At 43.1% G+C, this 27836-nt stretch overlaps 1 protein-coding gene across 1 annotated transcript in view; it reads right to left on the bottom strand.

Moving 5' to 3' along the window:
• The window catches only part of LOC124556804 (protein phosphatase 1 regulatory subunit 37), a 247765-nt gene that overhangs the window by 189511 nt on the left and 30418 nt on the right, over nucleotides 1-27836 (bottom strand). Inside the window, exons 2-3 of the mRNA XM_047130824.1 lie at nucleotides 26359-26456; nucleotides 7310-7456 (exon numbers count right to left, since the gene is read on the bottom strand). Of these exons, the coding sequence (XP_046986780.1) occupies nucleotides 7310-7456; nucleotides 26359-26456 (245 nt within the window). The remainder of the gene's footprint in view (nucleotides 1-7309; nucleotides 7457-26358; nucleotides 26457-27836) is intronic.

Below are 27836 nucleotides of genomic sequence, written 5' to 3'. Positions count from 1 at the left end.
TTGGATACTTTACAGAAGACATCATACCAGGAAACAAAGTAGCTGGAGCTGAACAATGGCAGCAAATAATTGGGCAAGGAGAAAACACAGACTACCTTAGCTTCGATGAATATCCTGATAGTGATGAAAGTGTTGACATCTGTAAATCCAGGACAATTGATGAAGTGTTGTAGGAACATATGGCAGAGAAACAAGAGGAAAGTGAAGAACAGGATGAATGGGACATTCATCGGTTTCTACAACATCAACGGCTATTGAGGCACTGGACACAGTTAAGTTTTAGGTTTTGAGTGTTGAAGTCAACAAAGATGTGATGAACATGTTAACTAAGATGGACAATACAGCATTAAAATTAAGACAAAATAAAGAGTCCACTATAGAGAAGTTTTTCAAACCTTTGCGAAGACAGGATTACACACTGTATGTTACCACGATGTAATGTAGTTTGGCTAATAAGATGTACAAAATACCAATAGTCTGTTGAAATGACAACCCCTAGTTAGTAAAAGCCAATGATTCACTAATGGTGAGACACTAAATAAATGACATTCATTCGTTTTTAGCAGTGTACTAAAAACTGAAATTTTAGCATATTTTTAATTTTTAATTTTCACATGCCAGGTATGTATTTTGGATGTTACAGGTTGTGCTCTCCTGTCGCGTGACTTTCTTGCATTCCAGTTGGATGATGGTAGAAGTGTACACAACTGATTATTACATTTCACACATTTTTGCTTCTTTTATACTAACATGTAATTCTGAGAATTTCTTGGTTTGATATTCCGAATATCATCTCGATAAGGTACATTTTGAATTATAATTTATTTATTGAAGTAGCGTGTCCAGAAGTGTGGTACTGTGAGATCCGCTATTACCCCAAATATGGTACCCATATTTACGCATTTTGATAGACAAAAAAAATCTAATCACTATCAAATCAGATATTTTTCAGTAGAACATTTTTCCACTTGTGATTTCAAAATTTGTGGTTCTTTCAAAAACACGCTCGCTAATGGGAGACCACTGTAATTGCTATGCCTCCAAGGCAGAAGTAGCTGAACCTATGTTTTTATCAAGTTCACTGTAAATTTTTTCCCTTAGTTTAATATCATCATCAATATATACAATGTGGCCAGCAAAAGTCTGAAAAGCTTGTAAGGGCGTTGCAGGGCAGGTTGTGGTGAGAAATAACTGTTACGAAAAAAATTCATACATTGTGCCATTTCCCAGTTAATTGCATTGAAGTTAGCAAATCAGGTCATAGCGCACATAAAAACAAGAAGCCCGCCAGAGACAGTGTCACCAAAAATGTTCTCTGTTTGGTTTCCTAAACAAAAACAAGAGAGCGATACGAAAGTTGGACAAGGGACTGTAGTAAGGATTGAACCCAAACCAAAGGCTTAGCAATCTCTTGCACTATCATCCATGTTATAAGAACAACTTACACTAATTCTACCTGGCGGGCTGTTTGAATTTGAACACGTAATGCCTGATATGTTACCTTCAATGCTAATTAACTCGGAAATGGTACAATGTTATTAACTTTCACAAATGCATGATTTATTATTCTCTCTCTTGCACCTTACAACAATATCTGGTCCCATTAAGAAAGAACTAATTACCCATGCAAGTTTAAAGGTGATGGTACATAGTCTTGTCAACTACAGCAACAGAGGTCCTATGATTGAACCTTCTGGAATAATGCCTTTTGTAATTTTTCACTACGTAGGTGTTTCAGTATAAATTAGTTAAACCACCTAGTGTAACTGGAGTCATCATATGCCTTAAGCAGGAAATAACCACTCATGCTACGCCATGCAATTCATATAAAAGTAAGTTCTCTGGCACTGTGTTATGATCGATACAATCAAATGCTTTTGAAAATTCATAGAACATATATTTTACCACTTAAAAATTTTCTTAAATTTTTGCTAAATATCAGTCACTAGGAAATAAGAAAAGTGAGCTTATCTTTCCGATTTATCTGCGATTCATAACATTTTCAGTATTTATATCTGCATCTACATACACTCCACAAGCCGCTATGCAGTGTAGTTAAAATAGTTGGTAAACAAAGAAAGAATATTAAAATATTTTGGCAAAATAGCACTCCAAAGATACATGCTTTGAACAGATGATGATATCTGCCTACAATATGTCATCATTTGCACAATGGGAAGGGCAGTTGAAACAAGATGGTAACTTCTTCAGTTGTGTTTGCCACAACTGGATAGTTTTAAGATTTTTGTCTTCAGTGAGAAGATTGAACAAGTCAGAGGAAGTGAATAGATGCATGTCTGTCAGTTGTTGAGGACATTTGCTCTGATTGTCTGAGCACAGCCATTTCTGGTGAGAATGTTGGACATACTGAGAGAATCCGTGTACTTTTTAAAAACTTTTCCCATGGAACTTGAACGTTAGTGTCATATATACTCACACCATTGTTAAGGAGGTTCTCAGGTTCTTCAAATTGTGTGCCCAGTAGATGCATTTCGTACTTGATGACAAAAACAAGATCCATGCAAAATTTCCATATCCTTTTAGTATTACATATTTCTGTAAGAGACAGAGTGTTGACACACACTGTCACAAAGGAAAAAATCTGGAAGCATCATTACATACCAAAAAGCAGAAAGAAGTCTTTGATGGGCAGCACATATGTTCTCCAACTAAGTCCAAACTATGTGCCACTACAGTATTTTTCACACTTTTCTGGGATATGAATTGGCCAATGCTCAAACACTAACAGGAGAGGGGTGAAGAAATGAATGCTTCCTGGTGTAGCACAATGTTGGAAAGGAGTTAAATCTATTACCATAAAGCCATCACAAAGGACTTCTGCCAAGAGACATTAACCTCCTTCACAACAACAGTGAGGGCAATGGTGTAAAATAAGTTAAATTGGAATAATCAAAGAGTGTTATTCACTTTATTATTATTACAGCAGTTTGAAAATGCTGAAGGCATATAGTAATAGTTATGTCAAATATAAATGTCTACTTCAGTTATATACACCGAGGTGGTGAAAGTCATGGGATACTTCCTAATATCGTATTGGACTTCCTTTTGCCCAGCGCAGTACAGTAGCTCAATGTGGCATGGACTCAAGTCGTAAGAAGTCCCCTGCAGAAATACTGAGCCATGTTCCCTCTTAGCCATCCATAATTGCAAAAGTGTTTCTGGTGAAGGGTTTTGTGTATGAACTGACCTCTCAATCATGTCTCGTAAATGTTCGATGGGATTCATGTCAGGCAGTCTGGATGGCCAAATCATTAGCTTGAACTGTCCGGGATGTTCTTCAAACCAAACGTGAACCACTGCGGCCCGGAGACATGGTGCATTGTCATTCATAAAATTTCACTGTTGTTTGGGAACATGAAATCCATGAATGGCTGCACATAGTCTCGAAGCAGCTGAACATAACCATTACCAGTCAATGATTGATTCAGTTGGACCACAGGATCCAGACTATTCTGTGTCAACACAGCCCACACTATTATGGAGCTCAAAGTTTGATACATAATACATCCACAACTCAGAGGCATGATAATTAATTTAGAGAGATTCGCTTCAGTTGCACTAATATTTATTTAAACCGCAAGCAGCTCTGAGATTTTAAAATCCCATCTTCAGGTGTATGAAAATTATAGTATTTGGTAATAGATAACATGCAGTCAGGCCAGTCAGCGCAAGATTTCCAATCACTTTATGTTGGCAGAAACTGTCTGCCAGTGGGCAGTCACATGGTAGGAACACCAACCACTACTGTGTGGAGGGTCACACCAGAGGTCTCCACCACGCCAGGGGTGATCTCTAAAACTGTCCTATTAGCAGACCATACAAGCAGAATTGTACCATATTAATACCAGGAAGTGAATAATGCAACAAATAATTTTCTGGAGAGCATCAACACTTAGTTCACAGCTAACGAACCAAGTCTTAATTGCAATAGCACACAGTACATCTAAGATTCTTACACACATTTCTGATCACACTGCTATTCAAGTCTTACAATGATTAGGAGAAAACAAGCAGAGTTATGGAACTGAGCATACGTGACAAGCTGTCGCTGAATGTTTCTATTCACAATGTCCAATGGAAGATAAATGTTGCTACCTCTATGATTAGTACATTTTTTACTGTCAGCACCAGTGGTACACTGAAATGTATTAACTATATATACTTGCTGCCCATGATGATATATATGATAAGGTATAGGACCAACTGCATTCAGGCATTCCAAAAGTGAGTAATCAAAACCATATATGCTGTTAATTCACAAAAATTTATGTAAACCTCTGTTTAATTAGCTGGAGATTCTTATACTTGCACAGTGGTAAGACTACACACTTCCACAGGTTGGAGAAAAAAGGGAAACACTCCAAGAAATGCACGCTTGAACATAAATGCAGATGCTAGTCAAGCCTGCAGGTTGTGCTGTTGTATTTGACCATGAACGACACCTGTGCAATATCCTCAACACGTCACAGATGTCAGTCGTGATCAGGACAGTGCTCCGTGAAGTTGTGAGTGACTTATGTTGGAGTTAAGTGAATTTGAACATAGGCAAACTGCTGGTGCTCGTAGGGTGGGTTCTTTCATTACCAAGGGAGCTGAAGCGTTTCTTGTTACAAGAGGCACTGCATCAAAGATGTGTACAGCATACAGGGAAAGCAGAAAAAACATCATTCAAAATCACAGTGTGGACAAAAGTGTGTGTTGAGTGATCATGACACACTGTCATTGAAGAGAACTGTGATGAAAAATAAGAGGATTACAACCACAAAACACACTGCAGAACTGAATGTCGCACTCACAAACACTGTCGGCACAAAAGTGAGATGAAGGGAGATTCGTAAGTTGGGAATAGTATGGTGAGCTGGAATTCCAAAACCACACATCAGTGATGCAAATTCCCTTAATAGGTAAATGTGGTGCCGAAGCCGTGATACTGGACTATGAAATAATACAAGAATGCCATTCTGTTAGATGAGTCTTGTTTCACACTGTTTCCAACTCCTGATTGAGTTTACACCCCAAACGTGAATCACTGCGGGATTTGGTGATGATTCGGGCAGCCGTATCTCAATATCTCATGGATCCCACGGTTACTCTGCAAGGCTGCATAATATCAAGGCTAATGTGACCATTTTGGCTAATTAGGTCTGTCCCATGGTCCAATGGTTGTTTCCAAATAGCGATGCTTTGTTCCAATGTGATGGCCCCCGTTCACACAGCTCGCATCAACCAGAACTGGTTTTGTAAGCACAAGGATGAACTGTCACATTCACCCTGGCCATAACAGTCACCAGATCTCAATATTACGTGTTGTATTTTTGGTTGTTTCCCTGTTTTTTGTTCAACTCCTGTACAAGGTTAATGTCTGACAACATAAAGGTGTCTGAACGGAATAACAACATTAATTAAGCAAACACAACCAATGAACAATATTTATATTCTCAACTATTGCTTGAGAAATTGTGCCACACACTGCAATATATATTTCAAACACATTTCCACACAACTCTGAGGCTGTTCCTAACAAGCTGCAGGTTTTCAAATCCAAGTTGAAGGGTTTCCTCCTGTTCCTACCACTCCCTGTAGGTATACTTCAGGTTCACCAAACTGTGTTACGAAATTTTAATTCAATGAAGTTCATCTATTAATACAAACTGCTGTTCGTATAAGAGTGCTTAATGTCTATTTTATTGTGCTTTTATAATTATTTGGTTTCTCACACAGCTTTCCGAAATCATTAAAGGTGGTCAACAAGTAGTTCATACTTACATGCCATGACTTTTCTATTACTAAGCTTTGTCAAGTAAGTTAATTATTACACCGTACATTTATTATAATTCTTGTTTTAAGTGTTATCTCAGTCTCAGATTTTGGGAGTTAATTTTCCTTTTCCTCCCTAAGTTCTACGTGTGTTATGGTGTGTTCTATGGTATTGTATCATGGATAAAAATTAAATATTTTTTATCACTTTACATTGACCATGGTTAAGGGTTTTCCATGAATGTTCTGTCTGATCTGAAGCATCAACGTAACTCAAGAACTTTACACAAATAGGTTGACTTCCGACTTCATTACCATCCAGAACTGCAACTGTGATTTAAACTGGTGTTTATTTGGTAATAAATATGCAAGCAGTTGCTTTTTATGATTTATTCAACCACAAAACATGTTTTCAAGCCACTGCAGGCTCATCTCCAGATGGAGGTGTTACAGAAACATTATCTTGTGGACCAAGTGTAGCTAGATGCAGTGCTGGTGTTGCTGGCGGAAATGAGGGAAATTTAGTAAGCGGTGACGAAACATTTACGAATCCGAAAGTTTTTTATATTTTAGGTACTTACAGTGCTCTGCCTTCTGGTATTCACATCAGATTGCTTCTTATAATGTGCATTATTACACTATGTACACAAATAAACACAGTATGTTGGTACACTTGGTTTTACACTGGCTCAAAGTATGTAAACATTTGATGTTTTTGCAAAGAATACGGATATGACAGATACTGCACTTTTACTACATAATAGTATTTGTGTGGTTTTGCCAAAGACTATTATGTAGTAAAAGTGCAGTGTGTTTATGTCAAAGACTATTATGCAGTAAAAGTGCAGTATCTGTCATATCTGTATTCTTTGTAAAAACATCGAATGTTTACATCACGTGAGCCAGTGTAAAAATAAGTGTAGCTACACACTGTGTTTATTTGTGTACATAGAGTAATAATGCACGTTATAAGAAGCAATGTGATGTGAATACCAGAAGGCAGAGCACTGTAAGTACCTAAAATATTAAAAAGCTTTCAGGTTCATAAATGTTTTGTCACCGATTACTAAATTTCTGTCATTTCTGCCAGAAACACCAGCACTGCATATAGCTACACTTGGGTCCACAAGATAATGTTTCTGTAACACCTCCATCTGAAGTGGCTCAAAAACACATTCATGGTTGAATAAATCATAAAAAAGTGACTGGCTCCATATTTATTACCAAATAAATGCCAATCCAGATTAACGTCATTGCAGCTATAGAACACAATGTTAGTCAGCTACATCATCAAAATAACAATAATGAAACAGAATTTCATGGGGGAAATGCCAAGGACTTATAAATAATATCACTACATGACAGCATGTTTCAGAATATTGAATTTCAATAAATTAATACAGTAAATGGAAGATTCAGTTTCATTCCAGACATACTGGAAAAATGAGTAGAAACTGAAATGGGAGTTATTTGTAATAACTGCTTGAATGGAACAACTGCACTATAAGAATTACAAAAGAACACCACCAACCTCATCATCAAGAGATGTTGCTTCCAAGTTAATATGCTTGAATTGGACACGCTTTAGGACTTCCTCCAAGCTTTCACAGTGGCCCCAAACTAATTGCTCACCTGCTAAGTCAAGAATTTCATTGCGACCAATATCCAAATCAATTTCCTGTAAACAGAGGGAACACATAAGCACACAATCACATGATCTAACAATATTTTCAATGAGTGAAAACAAAATCCCCTTCAACTTAATTCTGCACAGCACACTAAGAATAATTATACAACAATTACACAGATCCCAACTGCAGACTGTTCTCTTTTAAATACATGCTTTCTGCTTATTTATTTTGAAGAACTGAAATGCATACATAATGGGTTCCTATCCATTGCACTTTGATGAAAAAAACACAACAATTGTATTCAATACAATTTATTTTTTTCTATTTTCAACAACAATGAATTATTATCTAAATGTTAATGCATTCACCATTTGACTTATTTCCTTCAGGATACATTATTGCAGCTTCAGGTTTGAAGCAATTTTGAAGCAATTCTGGAATTCACACACACATTTCCACATTAGCACAGTACTTAGTTCACAGCTAACAGGCCAAGTCTTAAGCTTCTCACACACATTTCTGATCACAGTGCCAATCAAGCCTTACACTTACTAGCAGAAGACAAACAGATTTCTAGAACTGACGATAGATGAGAAGCTTTCATAGAATGTTCATGTTGATACCTTCCTGTGCAGTATATTATTACACCACTATAATGGCAACAAGTCATTTCTGAAAGTATTCGTATGGAGTGTAGCCATGTATGGAAGTGAAACATGGACGGTAAATAGTTTGGACAAGAAGAGAATAGAAGCTTTCGAAATGTGGTGCTACAGAAGAATGCTGAAGATTAGATGGGTAGATCACGTAACTAATGAGGAAGTATTGAATAGGATTGGGGAGAAGAGAAGTTTGTGGCACAACTTGACCAGAAGAAGGGATCGGTTGGTAGGACATGTTCTGAGGCATCAAGGGATCACCAATTTAGTACTGGAGGGCAGCGTGGAGGGTAAAAATCGTAGAGGGAGACCAAGAGACGAATACACTAAGCAGATTCAGAAGGATGTAGGTTGCAGTAGGTACTGGGAGATGAAAAAGCTTGCACAGGATAGAGTAGCATGGAGAGCTGCATCAAACCAGTCTCAGGACTGAAGACCACAACAACAACAATGGCAACAAATCCAAAACTGCAGTAGTTTATTCAGAAGAAAACAGTGTAACAATCAAATGGCAAAAGAATTATCATTTGACAGTTCTACATGACTGACTCCTAGTAATACGAAAATAATCAAACTATTAGAAGCAATGGATGATTGATGCAGTATCATTTATACGTAATGTGATTCTTCAGTTTCTCCGGCGTATTTCTTGCTCGAACAGTCCACAGGTGTACTGCCGGTCCACAGTTTCCAACGGGCACAATATTTCAGTGATCAGACATGTCACCATCGTCTGGTGCACTGACAAACTGAGCTCCTGAGGGTGGGCGGCCGTCTTAAATCCCCTCCCCTCGCGAGGCACTCTCCTATGGTCTGCGCCCATGCGTCAGCGGTCGGTGAGACACTGGCGTCGGCGTCTGTTGTGGTGTCGGTGTAATTGCCTCGTCCGCCCTAGTTACACATTCGTTTCCTTTGCTGAGCATCTTTTCAATTAGACTCAATGCTGGTTCCCACACCCTGCTGAGGTTGTAGCCGTAATCCCGGTTGGTGAGTCAGCCCCAGACTTTATGGACTCCCTAAAGTCCACAAAGAAGGGGTGCCATTATGCCCAATTATCAGCAACGTTAGGGCACCTACATATTTGCTGGCCAAATACCCGGCAGAATTACTAAGCCCTTATGTGGGTAAATGTCCTCATCACGTTCTGTGGATTTCGTAAAATGCTTTGACAACTTCTAGGACATTTTGGATCACCTAGAGGAAGGATAATTCTTCTCAAGAACTGATCTTGCAGAAGCCTATCTTCAATTACCATTGGACAAAGAGACAATGAAAATTTTTTATGAATACTCACATCAGCTTGTTTGAATACCAACACTTACCTTTCAGAAGTGCTTCTGCACCTGCGTTGTTTCAAAAACTTCTCAAGAAAGTAACATCCAAAGTGTCTTGTTGTTTTAATTACAGTGGTGACATAATAGACTGGACACGAACACCATAACACCACCTTCAAAATTTGGACTATCTTTTCCAAACTTTAACTGAGGTGGGCCTCAACTGTAACTTGCAGAAATGTTCTTTCTTCAACACAATGACTGTATACCTACACCATATCATCGACACCAATGGTGCTTGTCCTTTGACAAAACATTTGCAGCAATTTCCGTCTCCTAATATTTATGTTAACTGCGAGCTATTCGCAGAAAATTGACTTACTACATAAAGTTCATTCCTCATGCAGCACAAATTGCCATGCCTCTGAACTGCCTCAGATGTAAAAAAGTTCCGTTCCATTAGACAAAAAGATTGTGACCAAGCCATTCAAAGACTGAAAAATGCATTGCTTCACCAACTTTCCTTATGCACTATGATCCACTGAAACCATTTGCGCTTGCAGTCAATACCTCATCCATGGCATTGGCCAGTTTTGTTCCACAAAATTGGCCGAACAGAATGTCCAATCACATTTTCTTCCAGAAGTTTGAACAGTGATCAGATTAATTACAGTCAGCTGGAGAAGGAAGCCCTGGCTATAATGTATGATATCACCAAATTTCATCATTACCTGTATGGCAGAAAATTTTTGCTGGTCACAGACCATAAGCCTCTTACTCTACTGTTTCATCCGTCAAAATAAGTTCCCGGTCACACGGCACAGAAACTTCAATGTTGGTCGCTATTATTATCAAATTACCAATATGAACTTCTGTCTTGCTCAATGGTGCAACATGCATATGCCAACACATCGTCTTGTTTCTCTGTCTGCACAGATGCAGTATTCGACACATTGGAAGCGTCTTGTTGACATATTGATTCTTCTGATTCACAAGCACTGGAGTCTTTTCCTATTGGTTCACAGCAGATCACTCAAGCCACAGAGCATGACCAACCTCTATGATTGCTACAAAGTTTCATTCACAAAGGTTGGCCGCACCCTCAGAAATGTATCCCCGATCCCTTGATGTGAAGATACTCTGTGCACTGCAACAGTTTCTCTCTTCTGAATGGTGTGATTCTGTTTCACACGACCAATGAACAGAGCAGAGAGTTAACCCCTGTCTCGTTGCAACAGCAAGTGTCTTCTACACAGAAGTCATTGGGAAACAGTTTGCAGCAGGCAGCTGGTGTGCAAACATTGTGCATGGCTTGGTTTAGATAACCATATAGAACATGTGATTGCACAGTGTTGTGCTTGCGTGGGCAATCAGGCTGCTCCGCACCAGGAATTTTTCTCCTGGCTACATTCTGATACTCCCTGGCAACGTCTCCATATCGACTTTGCTGGACACTTCTGGCACACACATTGGCTGAGTATCGTTGGTGCCTACAGTAAATACCATTTACTTATTCCAATGCTTTCGATGAATGCCAAAAGCACTATCAAGGGGCTTGCTTCTATATTTTCTCTGAGGTTTACCACAAACAACTGTTTCTGAGAATGGACCTCCATCTTCTTCCAAGGAATTTGCACAATTTTGCAAACACAATGGAATCCAGCATGTCAGGACAGCACCATTCTCACCATGGTCTAACGGCAAGGTCAAACATTCTGTTCAAACGTCCAAGATGATAATGTCAAAACTTCGAGCTTCATATTCATGTGTTGATGACTTACTGAAATTTCTGCAACACTTTTGCATGTGTAGCATCATCAGATCTTGCTGCATTTGCTTTGTCTGTACAGCCCTGCTTCAGCTTCAGACTTTACTATGAAGTTTCACCCAAACATCAGACTTCAATATCGAGTGTACAACAAGCCACGCTTATCAGAATCCGGTGTTGTTCTCAGATCAGCTAGTAGAGCGCAGTATACTATTCGTGCCCGCACAAGCACGCATCAGCACCCCCAAAATCAGCTACAGCTACATGAATCCAGTGATCCTGCCATGGATAAAACTGTTTCAGATTTCTTCACTGCACGGCATCTGGCCACCGTGATGCAGCCACATCCATCCACCACAACAAAGCCTCCTATGTAGTTTACCAAGTGAGTGCCTCCACCCGCAGTTATCTCACCAATAGAAGTCTCTGCCTGCCCACCTGTGACACCATTGCCGCTAACACCGCAGATCAGCTGTCCCACAAACATTGATGCTGTGACCATTGTCTCGTCGCCGGCACCCTCTGCAGTACCCTCCATGTTCCTACTTGTGCCATTGGTTGCATCCTGCACCTGGTTTTCCCTGGTGCTCACAAGATGCACTGTCAGGGTGCAGGTTGGTCTGTTCTGCCCCAGCTACGCAACCACTATCCACGGCACAGGCTTGTGGGAAGAGGTGCGGTATTGGCCACTATCTAGTCAGCTGTATTTTCAAATATGCACGCCACCAGTTAGGATGCCACATTTTCTTTGCCACCACTGCAGCACGAGGGCACTACGACGCACGATTACAATGCTGCTGATGAGGTGTGAGCATCCCCTCTCCAGAGCTCCTGTGGCAGGTCTACTTAAGTTCGAACATTCATGGGTTGAGCCCATTTTGTGCGCCTGCCAGTTGAACAACATTTACAGATTTTCATAGCAGCCAGGGATCAGCATCTCCTCAATAACATTGTATTGAAGAGTGAAAGATTTATAAATCTTTTGTATCTGTGTATATTTCTACATTCAAATCTACTGTTAGCAACTGACACTGCATCTACAGCAACAAAGCGGTCACCCCCCTCCACTACACCTCGGGTGGCTGCGGTGGACCAGCGGCATACGCGTGGTGGTGGGGATGGCGGTCGACGATGACGGGCGCACTCCCAACGGATTGCAGCTATTGCAGGGTTCCATGCTGCGCTGAGTTGGTATCCCTCATCTCTGTTGACCAGATTGTCATGAATCCTTATATCTATGGATTCTTTGATAACGCTTTCCCATAAGCCAGATGCTCGGCACACTACCTTCGTGTTTTCGAAGTTGAAGGCGTGTTCTTCACTTATGCTGTGTTCTGCTATGGCTGATTTTTCTGTGTGACCTAGTCGCACACATCTGCTATGTTCTTCGCAGCATTTAGATATACAGTGCTGTGTTTGCCCAATGTATTGTTTTCTGCATTCGCATGGTATGCTGTATACTCCTGGCGTGTTAAGGTTCAGCGCATCTTTGGCAGAACCTAGGAGCTCCCTCGTCTTCGGTGGTGGTCGGAGAATGGTTTTGGTATTGTGTTTGCCCAGAAGTCGTGCAATTTTGGCCAAGAGCGGACCCAAGTATGGAAGGAACGCGAGTAGTTTGTCTTCTTCTTCCTCTTCTTCTTCTTCTTCTTCATCATCATCTTCTCCTGAGGTTCTCACTGCTTGCTGCTTCTTTTAAAGTGCCCTGTTGATCTGCATTTCACTGTAGGCATTTTGGTGGAAGACTTTCCTCAGGTGTTGCAGCTTGGATGGTAGGCTGTCTTTGTCGCAGATTGCGCGTGCCCTATGTACCAAGGTGGTCAGTACTGTTTGTCTTTGTGCTGGATGGTGGCAGCCTGTTGTATGAAGGTATAGGTCTGTGTGTGTCTTCTTTCTATGTACTGCATTGCCTAGTGAACCATCTGGATTCCTCTTAATTAAAATATCAAGGAAGGGGAGGCATCCTTTTTCCTCCATTTCCACTGTAAATTTGATGGATGCTGTTGAGGTGTTCCAGAAACGCACCTAGCACCTGTTTGCCATGTCTCCACACGACAAAAGTGAATTCTCTGTTCATGAACAGCATCTGTTTCTCGCTCCTGCATCCATTTAAGAACAACACAGCGAGCAAAGGAAGTCATAAAAACTATGATGCCAACAGAAAACTCGTGTCACTTAAGTCAATTAATGGCAACTTTCTAAAATATTTTTGTTTCTGGAACTAATACTGCTCCATAAGAAGATAACTTGATCAACATTGGTCCTGTGCTAGACAGCTTAAACCTTTATAAAATTGTTAATTTGTCTCATACAGTCACACAGATGTAACTCGCCATTACATCAGATGTTTTACAGTACAAGTTAATTTCCCGCTCTGAACTCAGCGTTGCAAAGTCAAAAGTCAAACACACTGTACTCTCTCTCTTTTCAAGTGCTGTGAGATTGTATTGAATTTGTAATTTTGTAAGATCTAATAACTGACTTTTCAAAGAGTATAATCTTCCACAATTCTTGTCTTTCCATTTAATATTCAGCTGCTTTTTCATCCTTATTTGCATATAAAGAGAGGAAAATTTCACTAAGGTGGTGGTTGTTGGATGTTTAAGGGGGACTAAACAGCGAAGGTCATCAGTCCCCCATTCCAAAATCAGGCGAGCCGAAAATCGACGTAGCAGATAAAAACCAAAGGGGGAGGAGACGTCCCCCCAGGCGCTAAAAGCACACAAATGCAGCAACAAACACTACAGACAAGAACAGGACAGAGGAACACCAGACAGAAAGAAACAGAAGAAAGGAAGATGGCCGGAGACTGGCTGACTGACCACGAGATCAAAAATGGGAAAGAGTCAACCATCTCACGGCACACCAGAACAGCAACAGACACAAGGACAATAGACACAGAAAGGGAAAGGCGCAGGACCTCCCTAAATCGAACCATAAAACGGACTACCACGGATAAAATTTAAAACGGTATCAGCCATGGAGGCATCGTCGGATAAAACCAAAGCCAAAGTGCCCGGGAGATGAAAAGATTGCCGGAGTGTGCGCAGTCGAGGACACTCCAGCAAAATGTGGCCGACCGTCAGCCGGGACCCACACCGACACAAGGGGGGATCCTCCTGACGCAACAGATGGCCGTGCGTCAGGTAGGTATGGCCGATGCGCAGCCGACATAGGACTACGGAGTCCCTGCGAGAAGCCCGCAGGGAGGAACGCCACACATCGGTCGTCCCCTTGACAGCCCGTAGTTTATTCGGGGCTGTCATGCCACGCCACTCAGCAGCCCACATCCCAAGTACCTTACGGCGCAACACCAGCTGCTGGTCGCGAGCCGTAAGGCCGATATCCAAAGCTGGGGCGTCTATCGCCCCTTTGGCAAGCCTGTCTACACGTTCGTTCCCTGGGATGCCAACATGACCGGGCGTCCAAACCAGGACCACTGAACCACCAGAACGGGCAATGGCGGAAACAGCCTCCTGAATGGAGAACACCAGAGGAGAGGAGGGATAGCAGCGGTCGATGGCCTGAAGGCTGCTCAGGGAGTCACTGCAGATGACAACGGACCTACCTGAGCAGAAACGCATGTGCTCAAGAGCGCGCAAGATGGCCACCAGCTCTGCAGTAAAAATACTGCAGCCAGCCGGCAAGGAGCGTTGCTCAATATGGTCAGAGTGAGCAAAGGCGTAGGCAGTGCGACCATCAACCAGGGAACCATCAGTGTAGACAGGCTCACAGCCCGGAAATGATTCGAGGAGCGCAAGAAAACGGCGACGGAGGGCCACAGGCGGAACCGAGTCCTTAGGGCCCTGTGCCAAATCCAGACGGACAGACGGCCGGGACAAACACCAGGGAGGCGTAGGTGTATGGACCCGGAAGGGAGGCAGAAGAGGGAATGACCCCAGTTCTGACAGCAGGGACTGGACACGGACAGCTACGGAAAGCCCAGACCTAGGTCGCCGTTCGGGCAGATGGAGGACCAAGGCAGGGAAAAGCAGGCGACGATTGGGATGGCCTGGCGAGCAATGCACGTGGACAGCATAGTCGGCGAGCAGTCGATGGCGGCGAAACCGCAGCGGGGGAACCCCGGCCTCCACCAGTAAACTATCCACGGGGCTCGTACGAAAAGCGCCAGTTGCAAGCCGGACCCCACAGTGGTGTATGGGGTCTAACAACTTCAACACTGAGGGTGACGCAGACCCATAGGCCAGGCTCCCATAATCAAGCCGGGACTGCACAAGGGCTCTGTACAATTGCAGTAGCGTGCAGCGATCTGCACCCCAAGACGTGTGGCTAAGGCAGCGGAGGGCGTTGAGATGCCGCCAGCATTTTTGCTTCAGCTGAGTAACATGAGGAACCCATGTGAGCCGGGCATCAAACACGAGTCCCAAGAAGCGGCAAGTGTCCACCACGTCAAGCAGGTGGCCGTCGAGGTAAAGTTCAGGATGAGGGTGGACCGTCCGACGCCTGCAGAAGTGCATAACCCGAGTCTTGGCAGCAGAGAACTGAAAACCATGAGCCAGAGCCCATGATGCTGCCTTGCGAACGGCGACTTGCAACCTGCGTTCGGCGACTCCCGTAGTCGTGGAGCTAAATGAGATGCAGAAGTCGTCGGCATACAAAGAAGGAGACACCGACGACCCCACTGCTGCAGCCAGACCATTAATGGCCACTAGAAATAACGAGACGCTCAACACCGAGCCCTGCGGGACCCCATTTTCCTGTATATAAGAGGAACTAGAGGTGGCACCGACTTGCACCCGGAAAGAGCGGCGCAATAAAAAGCTTTGAAGAAAAGCCGGGAGCCGACCACGAAGACCCCACCCATGCAACGTGGCGAGGATGTGATGCCTCCATGTGGTGTCATACGCCTTCCGCAGATCGAAAAATACAGCAACAAGGTGCTGACGTCGGGCAAAAGCCGTACGGACAGCAGATTCCAGCCGCACCAAATTGTCCACTGCAGACCGGCCCCGACGGAAGCCACCCTGGGATGGAGCGAGGAGACCGCGCGACTCAAGGACCCAACACAAACGCCGCCCCACCATACGTTCGAGCAATTTGCACAAAACGTTGGTGAGGGTAATGGGACGATAGCTGTCCACCGCCAGTGGGTCCGCACCGGGCTTCACGATGGGGACAATAAGACCCTCTCGCCATTGCGACGGGAACACGCCCTCGTTCCAAATGCGGTTAAAGATGGCGAGGATGTGTCTCTGGCAGTCCCTGGAGAGATGCTTCAGCATCTGCGCATGGATGCAGTCCGGTCCTGGTGCTGTATCAGGGCAATCGGCGAGGGCAGCGAGGAGTTCCCTCTCGCTGAAAGGAGCATTGTATGTTTCATAATGACGCGTGTGGAATGAGAACGGCGGCCGCTCGGCTCGCTCCTTTAGAGAGCGAAAGGCGGGGGGATAGGATGCAGTCGCAGAGCTCTGAGCAAAGTGCGCGGCTAGCAGTTCAGCAATGGCGGCAGCGTCCGTGCAGACAGCGCCGTCCAAGGAGAGCCCAGGGACACCCACAGGGGTCGGGGAGCCATAAATCCGCCGGATACGGGACCACACGTGCGAGGACGAGACACGGGAGCCCAGGGAGGAGACGTACCTCTCCCAGCACTCCTGCTTACGCCGTGCAATAAGGCGACGGGCGAAGGCACGGAGCCTCTTAAAGGCGATGAGGGTCTCCAGAGACGGGTGCCGCCTATGACGCTGGAGAGCCCGCCTACGGTCGCGAATAGCCTCAGCAATCTCCGGCGACCACCAGGGGACAGCCTTCCGCCGAGGGAGGCCAGAGGAACGGGGGATGGTAGCCTCGGCCGCTGAAACGATGGACGTGGTTAAAACACGGACCACCTCGTCAATGTCACCCTGTGGGGGAGACGCAATGGTGACAGCGGAAGTAAAAGCTGGCCAGTCAGCCCTGTGGAAAGCCCAGCGGGGCAAGCGCCCAGAAGAATGACACTGTGGCAGTGACAAATAGAGGGGAAAATGGTCACTACCACACAGGTCAGGATGCACTCTCCAGTGGAGGGATGGGACAAGTCCAGGGCTGCAAATAGAGAGATCGATGGCCGAGAACGAGCCATGGGCCACACTGAAATGCGTGGGAGCACCGGTGTTCAAGAGGCTAAGGTCGAGCTGAGCCAACACATGCTCCACGGCCCGACCACGATCATCGGAGACAGTCCCACCCCATAGAGGGTTGTGGGCATTGAAATCGCCCAGCAGCAAAAAAGGGGGCGGCAGTTGTGCTATCAGAGCAGCCAGGACATGCTGCGCGACAGTACCATCAGGTGGGAGGTAAATACTGCAGACGGTGATAGCCTGTGGCGTCCACACCCGAACAGCGACAGCCTCTAAAGCTGTTTGTAGAGGTACAAACTCGCTGTGAAGAGAGTTCAGGACATATATGCAGACGCCACCAGACACCCTTTCGTAAGTTGCCCGGTTCTTAAAATAACCCCGATAGCCACGGAGGGCGGGGGTTCGCATTGCTGGAAACCAAGTTTCCTGCAGAGCAATGCAAAGGAAAGGATGACGGCTGATAAGGTGGCGGAGCTCAGCTAAACGGTGGAAGAAACCGCTGCAGTTCCACTGGAGGATGGTACTGGCCATTGCTGGGAAAGGCGTGACGGGACGGGGAAGGCAGATTACGCCACTGGGTCACCTGCTGCCTCCAAGTGAGCACCTGTGCCAGTGCTGTCCATGGCGTCGGAGGGACTGGCGAGATCGAGGTCCTCAGCGGACGCCAGGATCTCCACCTCGTCCTCAGACGCAGAGGTTGAAGGTTGCGGTGGGACAGGTGCCACCGCAATGTCAGGATGCTTGGGAGCCTTTTTCTTCAACGGCTTCGCACGCTGTGCCTTGGGAGGGTCTGGCTGGGAGGGCCCCACTGGGTCAGTCTCAGGGACGGACGACGACCGTGAAGCCCTATGACCAGCGACCGGTTGTTGCTTCAAAACTTTGCGGGTATCCGCTTTGACACTGGGCAAAGCCTGGGAAGGGAGGGCCCCAAGGGACCCCTTCCTGGGTAGAGTAGCCGAAGAAGCCCTACGCTTCTCCAGCTGGGAAGGGGGGACGAATGTCCCCGATGGTTGGGGTGGTGTCGCTCCTGGAGTAGATGGAGCAACAGAGGGCGAAGTGCTCCCCACAACCAAGGGGGCCGGGTCATTTTGACATAGCTGAGAGGCAACAGTACGTGACGACACGGGAGAGGATCGGACCGCTGTTGCAGCAGCGGCATAGGTGGATGTCATGGGCACAGGATGGAGCCGCTCATATTTCCGCCGTGCCTCTGTGTAGGTCAGGCGGTCCAGGGTCTTATATTCCATTATCTTCCTTTCCTTCTGGAAGATCCGACAGTCCGGTGAGCAGGGGGAATGGTGTTCTCCACAGTTAACACAGACGGGAGGCGGAGCACATGGAGTATCAGGATGCGAAGGACGTCCGCAATCCCGACACGTGATGCTGGAAGTACAGCGAGATGACATGTGCCCGAACTTCCAGCATTTAAAACACCGCATCGGAGGAGGGATATATGGTTTCACATCACAACGGTAAACCATCACCTTAACCTTTTCGGGTAAGACATCACCCTCAAAGGCCAAGATGAAGGCACCGGTGGCTACCTGATTATCCCTCGGACCCCGATGGACGCGCCGGACGAAGTGAACACCTCGTCGTTCGAGGTTGGCGCGTAATTCATCGTCGGACTGCAGAAGAAGATCCCTATGGAATATAATACCCTGGACCATGTTGAGACTCTTATGCGGCGTGATGGTAACTGAAACATTCCCCAACTTGTCACAATTGAGCAACCTCCGTGACTGGGCAGAGGATGCCGTTTTGATGAGCACAGAGCCAGAGCGCATCTTGGACAAGCCCTCCACCTCCCCGAACTTGTCCTCTAAATGCTCCACAAAAAACTGGGGCTTTGTTGACACGAACGATTCTCCATCAACCCGCGTACACACAAGGTACCGGGGTGAATATTCGCCACTGCCTTCTTTAGCAAGACGTTCCTCCCATGGAGTAGCTAGGGAGGGAAACGATCTGTGATCCAATTTCTTCCCGTTGAGGTTAGACCTCGATCGCTTAGAGACTGCTGGTGGAGGCCCACCAGCGATAGATGATGTACCACGCTTCATTGCGGGTCATCCGCCCTGATGCCACCTACTCCGACCAAGGGCCCTCCCCACGGGCGCCACCCAGCCACAGCAAAGGCCACCTGGCAGGATGGCCGTTGCCGGGAGTCCCGATGCCCCAGGGAGATGGGCATCTACTCCTTGGCATACGTGGGGAGTGAACGGCGCAGGCATCAGTAGAGCGATCCCTGTGTTGTCAGGGGGCTACAACCAAGAGGGTACATGGCGACCCCACCACAACGGACTGGCTACCGTGCTGGATCTTAGGTGCAAAAATGGCCAAGGTCGTCGTCACAGTTAAAAGAAACACTGCAGAGTGCAGCGTGGTAATCGCCCAAGAGATCGAAAACGAGCGGGACACCATTGCAACGACGAGAAAGACTGCTATAGGTCGAATTGCACGAAGGATACAGTGCACCATGTAAGGTGCCCTTCCCCAATTGGCTCGCTCTTCGGAATAATTTAGATAGATGGAGGTCAAACCCGAGAGGGGACCATCACATAAGGCCGAAACGTTTGAGACTCCTTTTAGTCGCCTCTTACGACAGGCAGGAATACCGCGGGCCGATTCTTACCCCGGACCCGCAGGGGGGAAAATTTCACTAAGAGCTTACAGACATGGCAAAGTCCTTTGTGAAGGAGCAGTACAGCAAAGGTTTGTATGTGTGTACGTGCTTGCATGTGCGTGTTAAGTTATAGATTATGTCAAAGGCATCAACCAGTGTAGCAAAACAAAGTACTCTTTCCTCAACCTGAAGGTTGGTTTAAGCACTGAAAATAAACTCAGTGTAAAATCTGGCTCAATCGCTCAACTGCCAGCAAACTGCAGTCTATACTCTCTAGAGGTTAAGAATGGCTGTCTTTATGGACACACAAACATATAGCTACAATACTACATTGCTGGCCATTAAAACTGCAACACCACATGCAAATTATTATTGTTTCAGTGCAATTGCATAAAGTCTGTTGGAGTAATACCAGCTATATTCTGTATACAAGGAAAGATTACACACATTATGTTTCTCATTTAGAAATCTGATCTGAGTGTTGGTTGTTTGTGAGATGATGTTATGCCTAGGGCTGGTAAATTTCATGTTCCATGGATTGTCTGCATGAGTAATCATAATGGTGAAAAACAAGTCACTGTACATTCAAATTATACATTCATACTTAAAGGGGTTAAGACATCAAGAAGTAAAAAAAAAAAAAAAAGAAAAAAATCGATTTTTCAAAAATATGCTTATTTTGTAATGCACGTCTTCCTGAATAATTTTATGTATAAAACATATATATTTGAGGAGTTATAAGGTACGCAGTTTGGTCTTAAGTGTATGAAGGTGCAGTGCTACACCCCTCTGCACAGCATTCTTCTGTCATACCTAAGTGTATTTCGCTCTGTAGAATTCGAATGTAATATTTGTGCCAAAGATAGTCATACGTGAAACAAAGGACTATCGATATTGATACTTTCTCTGCTGCTATCGACATGCATTGTTTTGATTGCTGGTTTTGTTTGTTCTATGTTTTGAAAGGCGTGCAGTGTGGTGCTGTGATCTTCAACACAATTTTTATTTTGCTGTGTTGTTTTGTGTTCGTTTGTGGCACAGGATGCCTAGAATTTGTTGCTTCAACCGTAAACAATGTCACCACGGCAACAGGTACACAGTAAAGGGTGTTACAACAAATGTTACACCAGTGGCTCAAGACTGCAACCTCTCAGAGCCAGTAAACAATCCACCACCGAGTGCTTCTAGAAGGAAACTCGTTTTTGGTGCTAATGAAAATAGAGGCTGTGAATCCAAAGGTTCATGTAATATTATCGTTGATGTTAACATACTGTCACAATTAATATTGGACAATGTTATGTGCAAGCATTGCTTTGGTGTTCAGTGTGTTTCTTTGGTGGAAGATAAGAGTGCCAGGAAAGGCCTTGCTACGAACTTATCTGTGATATGCAGCAAATGCAACGTTGGTGTGTCTTGCATGACATCTAAAATCGAAAACAAAGGTTATGATGTGAATTTGAGGGTAGCATATGGCATGCGCTGTATTGGTAGGGGACTCTGTGCAGTGATGAATCTTCCTCCTCCTCCACCAAAGTTTGAGAGGTATTATGGCTTACTGATTAAGGCTGTAAAAGAAGTAGCAGAATCTTCAATGAAAAGTGCTGCAGAAGAATCTATTGTTGAAAATGATGGTGACAGGGATATAGTGGCTGCTTTTGATGGTACCTGGCAAAAAAGAGGGCACACTTCATTGAACGGTGTTGTAACAGCAACATCTGTTGACACTGGTAAGGTACTAGATGTTGAAGTGCTGACTAAATTTTGTCATAGTTGTGTGAAAGGGATTGCAGATCATGTATGTAACATGAACTATAAAGGCTCAAGTGGAGGTATGGAAGTGCAGGGAGTTTTAAGTTTGTTTACCAGGTCTGTTGCCTCTCGTGACCTGTGTTATGTGAAGTGACAGTAAAGCTTTCCTTGAGGTTCAAAAGTGTGCACCATATGGAGCTGACACTATTGTGCAGAAGTTAGAATGTGTGGGACATGTACAGAAAAGACTTGGCACTAGACTTGATTTGCCAGGAAAAAAAATATATATATATATATAATGGGAAGGGAATAAAAGGGAGAGGGCGACTGACGGATGCATGAATTGACAAACTACAGACATATTATGGTTTGGCAATAAGAAGGAACACAGGGGACTTGAAAAATATGAAGCAAGCAGTTTGGGCCTTATACTTCCACAAAATGTCCACAGACAATAACCCTATCCACAACTTATGGCCAAAAGGAAGTGAATCATGGTGTGGCTACCAAAGGTCAAGTGCTGGTGGTGAAGAATATCATCATAGGAATTCTCTACCAACTGCTGTAATGGAAGCCATCAAACCTATATTTAGGGACCTTGCAAATGAAAACTTACTGAAGAAATGCCTTCATGGTGGTACCCAAAACCCAAATGAAAGTTTTAACCAATGTGTAGGGGAAAGATTGCCAAAAACCGTTTTTGTGGGAAGAAATGCACTTGCTATTGGTGTTTATGATGCAGTTTCATGTTTTAATGACGGTGTGCAAAGCAGGAAATATGTATTAGAGAAAACGGGAATCAAGCCCGGAGTGAACTGTATGCGATAGACAGAGAGCGTGTAGTGAAAGCAGATAAATCATTTTTGGAGGTCATAAAATCAAGAAGAGTGCATCATAGAAATGTGAAGAGGAAGGAAACTGATACTGAAAACGAAAAAGAACCTGCTTATGGTGCTGGACAGTTCTAAAAGTATGCCAAATACAAACAGAAACTTTAATGGCCACTTTCCGCAAAACACAATTTTCTGTACTTAGGTACATGTAACATCCAAAATAAATATCCTATTACTGTCAAACTCTAGAATTTTCCAAATCTATTAAAAATTGTGGTAGAAATTGGGATAATTAACTATAAAATTTGAGTTTTTTCTAAACATGAAGTTTAAAATGTAATAACTCAGTCATTTTTTCATAAATTAAATAAACTCTAGAGTTTCGTACTCCTTTAAGTATGACTTGTATGCTGTGGAAAATTCAATGAAGAATCTCTCTTACTTATGAAGAAAAATGTACCTAAAGCAATTAATGCAGCCAATGGTAACAGAAAAAAATGGTCGAATTTCACATATAAAACAAATTGCTTTTGTTATGTTTTTCAATGTCCACTGCTATCAGTGTGAATCCTGAATACTTCTTGGTCATGCTGACAAATTTTTATGAATTTATTTGTTAAAGTATAGACAGTGGAAATTAAAATGTCCTGTGGTGCCTCTCCTGCTATAAGTCGGCCCGTTTGACGTCCTACCCCCCCCCTTAAATATGTTTTTATGTTGACCATATATTAAACGGATGTGAATTAGTAATTCCTATGCACAACTTTTTATATATTGGGCCTACACAAACAGAAATTATTCTAGTGAATGGAAAAAATTGTCAAGGAGAAAATTTTTCAGTTTGTTTTCAAATTTAACTTTGTCATCTGTTACGACATTTTAACTCAGTGGGCAAGTGACCAAACATTTTGTTGTGCCACAGTAATGAACGTCACTTTTTTCTTCCAGTGTTTGCTATTATGTACATAATTGTTTACTTTGAACTATATTGGGTTATTGACAACAAATTTTATGAGGGAATAAATATACTGTGAACCAATAAATGCTTAAAACCTTAAACAGATGTAAGAAAGAGAAAAATCTATGAGCATTTGTCTGAATTAAACAGCAGCACGATCACGACCTATCAAGAGTGCGATTTATCTTTACAAGATTTGCTGCTCGTGTTGGTCAGAATCCAACACTCGTCACGAGAATATGAAAGGAGGGCCATACTAAATGTCATGCAGGAACCAAACAGCCCCACATGACCGCATATTGTTCGCTCAGCTGCACAGGATTGTAAAGCCATTTCACATGTCTTGAAAGAAGGAAGGAAGATTCGGTTTAATGTCCTGCCAACATCGAGGTCATTAGAGGTGGAGTGCAAGCTTGGATCGTGCCCAGGATGGGGAAGTAAATAGGTCCTGCCCTTTCAAAGGAACCACCCCAGCATTTGCCTGGAGCAATTTAGGGAAATCACAGGAAACCTAAATCTAGATGTCCGGATGCGGGTTTGAACTGTCGCTCTCCTGAATGGCATACCTCAAGTCAGGAAATGGGTTTCTTTGGGGTAAAGCAGTGTGACATCTGGAGCACCACAGACATCACCACAGCAACCACTGTTGCAGTTTCCCTTGACACAGCAGCAGTGTGAAGTGCGCTCAGAGTGATGCACCCAACACCAACAAAAACGACGACAACAACACTGGACGCATTAAGTGGCACCACACTATGTCTTCAAATGAGTCCCAATTCTGTTACAGTATCACAATGGACTTATCTGCGTGTCGAGGCTCCAAGAAGAACCAACACTGCCAGACTGCATTCATCATCTTTGTATGGGCCCAGCACCTGGTGTGATGGTATGGGGTGTCATTTGGTATGTAGCACGATCATCTATGATTCGTACAGCCAATAATTTGGATAGCAGACATTGTGTTTCTGATGCTTAAGGTCGGTGACTGTGCTCTATCTTTGAAATCTTTGTGATTATATCTTTCAATACGATATTGTAAGACTGCATGTTGTCCTTGCTGTCCTGACCTCCTTCAATGCAGAGGGTGTTCTGTTCAACTGTTACCCTGGATAGAACATTTTCCAGATCTCTTGACACACTGAATACATTTGATCATAGGTTGCCGAGACAGTTGCACACCACCACTAACCATCCACTATGACAAAAACTGGAACTGGGTTGAAGCAGGATGGATTGGCATACCCATTTTGGTCTTCTAAATTCAGTAACAATTACTGCTACTAAAGGTGGTAGCTCTGTTTACTAAATTTCACATGCTGTATACCCCCAAAGTGCCAACAAATTTAATCACATATTCTTCCTACTATATTAGATATGCACAACAATAAAAAAAAAAAAAACAACCCACTATTTGCTACCCTTCCCGGAGCTGCAATTTTAATGGGTAGCAGTGTACATATTGAAAAGAAATGCCCCAAATTCAGCACAGTAACATATTTTTATACCAAATAGAAGTAATATATCAAAAGAGATTTCCTAATTATATTTCATAAAGCTATAATAGTCAGCGATATATTTATTAATTGAGATAGTGAAAAACATTCGGATGAGAAACAACTATTGTACACGAATCACATGCATTCATTCATAGAATACAGATGCTGGTCACTTGCAATAACTAATGTTCACAAATTCATTTACAGAATAGAGGTGGTGTCATGGAGAAACAATTTTATGACATTTTATTTCTACAATAGATTATATTTCAGAGTCCAAGTCAGCCTACTTGGCATTTAGCACAGATTACTTTTTCCTATAACTATACTTGTTGTGAACATCACTGTTATTCTTCAACTAGACTGCTGAGGATACATTCCATTCCATACAAAATGTACAGCAAAGCTGTTCTTAATATTTTCAACTGCTTGAAGAGATATTGATTAGAGGCATGTGAGTGGATAATTCTAATTACTATCTTCAGTGCAAGGGATACTTTTGAAATGCAGTTTCTCTAAGGAAATCTCATCCCAGGCCAGGTAATGAATGCAGCTTACTACTCGAGCATTCTCCCACTGACATTTACTAAAAAAAGGATATATTTTCATGAAATTACAGATTTGATACTATGAATCTAATTTTTTTCAGCCTACTAAAGTCACCATTTCACAACCTCTTTCACAAACATTACAGTAATGTTAGTGCAGATTAGTCATAAATCATAATAAGTTATCACTTATCAATGTCCTAACCACCATTTTTGCAATTCACAGCAGTGCCACAGGTCTTATGTTATTAAAAAAGGTTACTAACCCTACTTCTAAAAAGCCATTGCATTCCTACAAATCATTTAAGTATCAGAGAAATCCCAAATAAGAACAATGAAAAACCAAAATGTCTTACCTAATCCACATTAAGTGAAGTACTGTTGTACAACCAGAATTCAGAATTACAGTTAAGAGGATGCAAAATTGGATGGCAGCTATATTAATATTGTAAATAGTCTTCACGGTTTTGCCGCCGGATCACGTTGTGCAAATTCCACAATATTTCCTCGGAGCAACTGTCAGACATCTTCAGGTGGTTCAACCTTGCTCATGGCTAGGTACGACAGACGGTATCCGCACACCGACGCCCCATTTTTAGAACATGCACGCGAAGAATGCACAGCCGCGGAAATCCCTCATGCACAGTGATTTGCCCTATTCAAACTCCCTCTGCGGCAAACCCGTGAAGGCTATTTACAACACATCCATCGGGAAAGCTTGAAGAGTCATATATTAATATTAATTACTAAAATGTGCCACACCACACAAAAATGGGAAAACTAGTAACATATGAAAGTTGGTTCTCCAGAGCTGATCACATATTTTCTGAATCAACTACCCATACTTACAATTTCAAAATGATTTTGCTGAAGAACCAAAAGAAAATAATTCACCTTTAAACCACTAAGTGAAGTAGTGTGTTATACATATGCATGCATGATGTAGATATACATGTTGACATACCTCCAAAACCTTTAGAACGGCAGGTAATGGCTGAACACCATGCTTACAACAAGATAGCTTGTATGCGTCGACAACATCCTTACGAGTTATATTCTCAGCTGCAAGTAAACACAGAACATTAATTTACAAATAAACAAGTTTCTCTATCACTCAGAGGAGGATTGTTTAAGACAAAACTGGTAGCAAAATATAAAGTAAAAGATTTGTGCTTCAAGTATGACTCTCTTTAAAAAGATTCCCATTCATTCACAAGTTGTAATGATGATAATGACATGAAACTTGTTAACTTATCTAGAAAAAGAATTCTTGTAGATTGTTCTTTTTTTTCAGGCTGCTGCCTCTCTCAACAACCTCAAAGTTGCGAAACTGTAATTGACTGACAAAGTGTTGTCATGCTGTGTGTGAAAGGATGATTAATCAATTAATGACAGTAAAGAGTACCTACATCTAAATGAAATGTGCAATATGAGGCACAATCACAAATTTTTATTCACTGTTTCGGTCATTTTTGTTCTACGCATTGCATTGCATGAGAACAATCTTACTTTTCTACTTCTACAAATATGTACCAAATTTCGAAATGGCAGTCTCTATTGTGTGCATGCACGAATTCATGTAATTTACTGATGTTCACACTGTAGTAGCTGGTTGGTAGAAGTAATACACATCCATAAGTTGTCTGTACTGGAAGACAAACAATAAAACATCTCCCTATTTCAGATCCTCTAACCTGACAGTGACCGCACTACTTACCCCTCTGCCCCTGACATAAGCAGCCAACTTTACTTAGCTCAAAGCCGAATTCACCAACATCAATTAAAATTAAGCACATCTTAAGTGTTCATTTGTCACTGAGGTTTGTTGATTTGGTTGTTAGTTGCTACATGCCTACTGTTATACAATGCAGCTGAGAACTGTGGGCCGCACGAATACTTGGTTCTAGCTGCATGCGGCCCACAGGCTGCAGTTTCACAGCCCTTGCTCCATATTGTGAGAGATCATTTCTAGCAATGACCACTCATGTACATAATCCTAACTCCTCAATACACCTATTCTTATAGTACAGTAAAACCTGCTTCAACATTCATTTTTGACAGCTATTGGTTCCAATGATTTTGTTTTCCTTTAGTTTACCTTCAACTCAGTTGTTTCTTCAACTGAAATTCTCCAGTTGTCAAGTTGTAATTTTAACCATATAACAGGTTTTGATTCAGTTATGAATCATTTTCAAGCATGTGAAGTGGTTATGCCAAAACTACAGTCACATAATATAGTATACATAATTGGACGACGAGTGTAATCAGCTCAAGGCGCTATTGAAATGTGGTGTATTATGAAAACGTACATGGAAGATGAGTTGAGATCACTTCATCTCATCTGAGTCAGAAGGAAGCGATACACCACGGCCAGACAGCTAGTTTCACCAACAATAGCTTTTGTTTCTAGACTCCCACTGCTCCTGCTATTAACACACAACC

This window comes from Schistocerca americana, chromosome X (assembly GCF_021461395.2).
Source record: "Schistocerca americana isolate TAMUIC-IGC-003095 chromosome X, iqSchAmer2.1, whole genome shotgun sequence".
NCBI classification, from domain to species: domain Eukaryota; kingdom Metazoa; phylum Arthropoda; class Insecta; order Orthoptera; family Acrididae; genus Schistocerca; species Schistocerca americana.
This window is presented reverse-complemented; position numbering and strand designations above follow the sequence as displayed.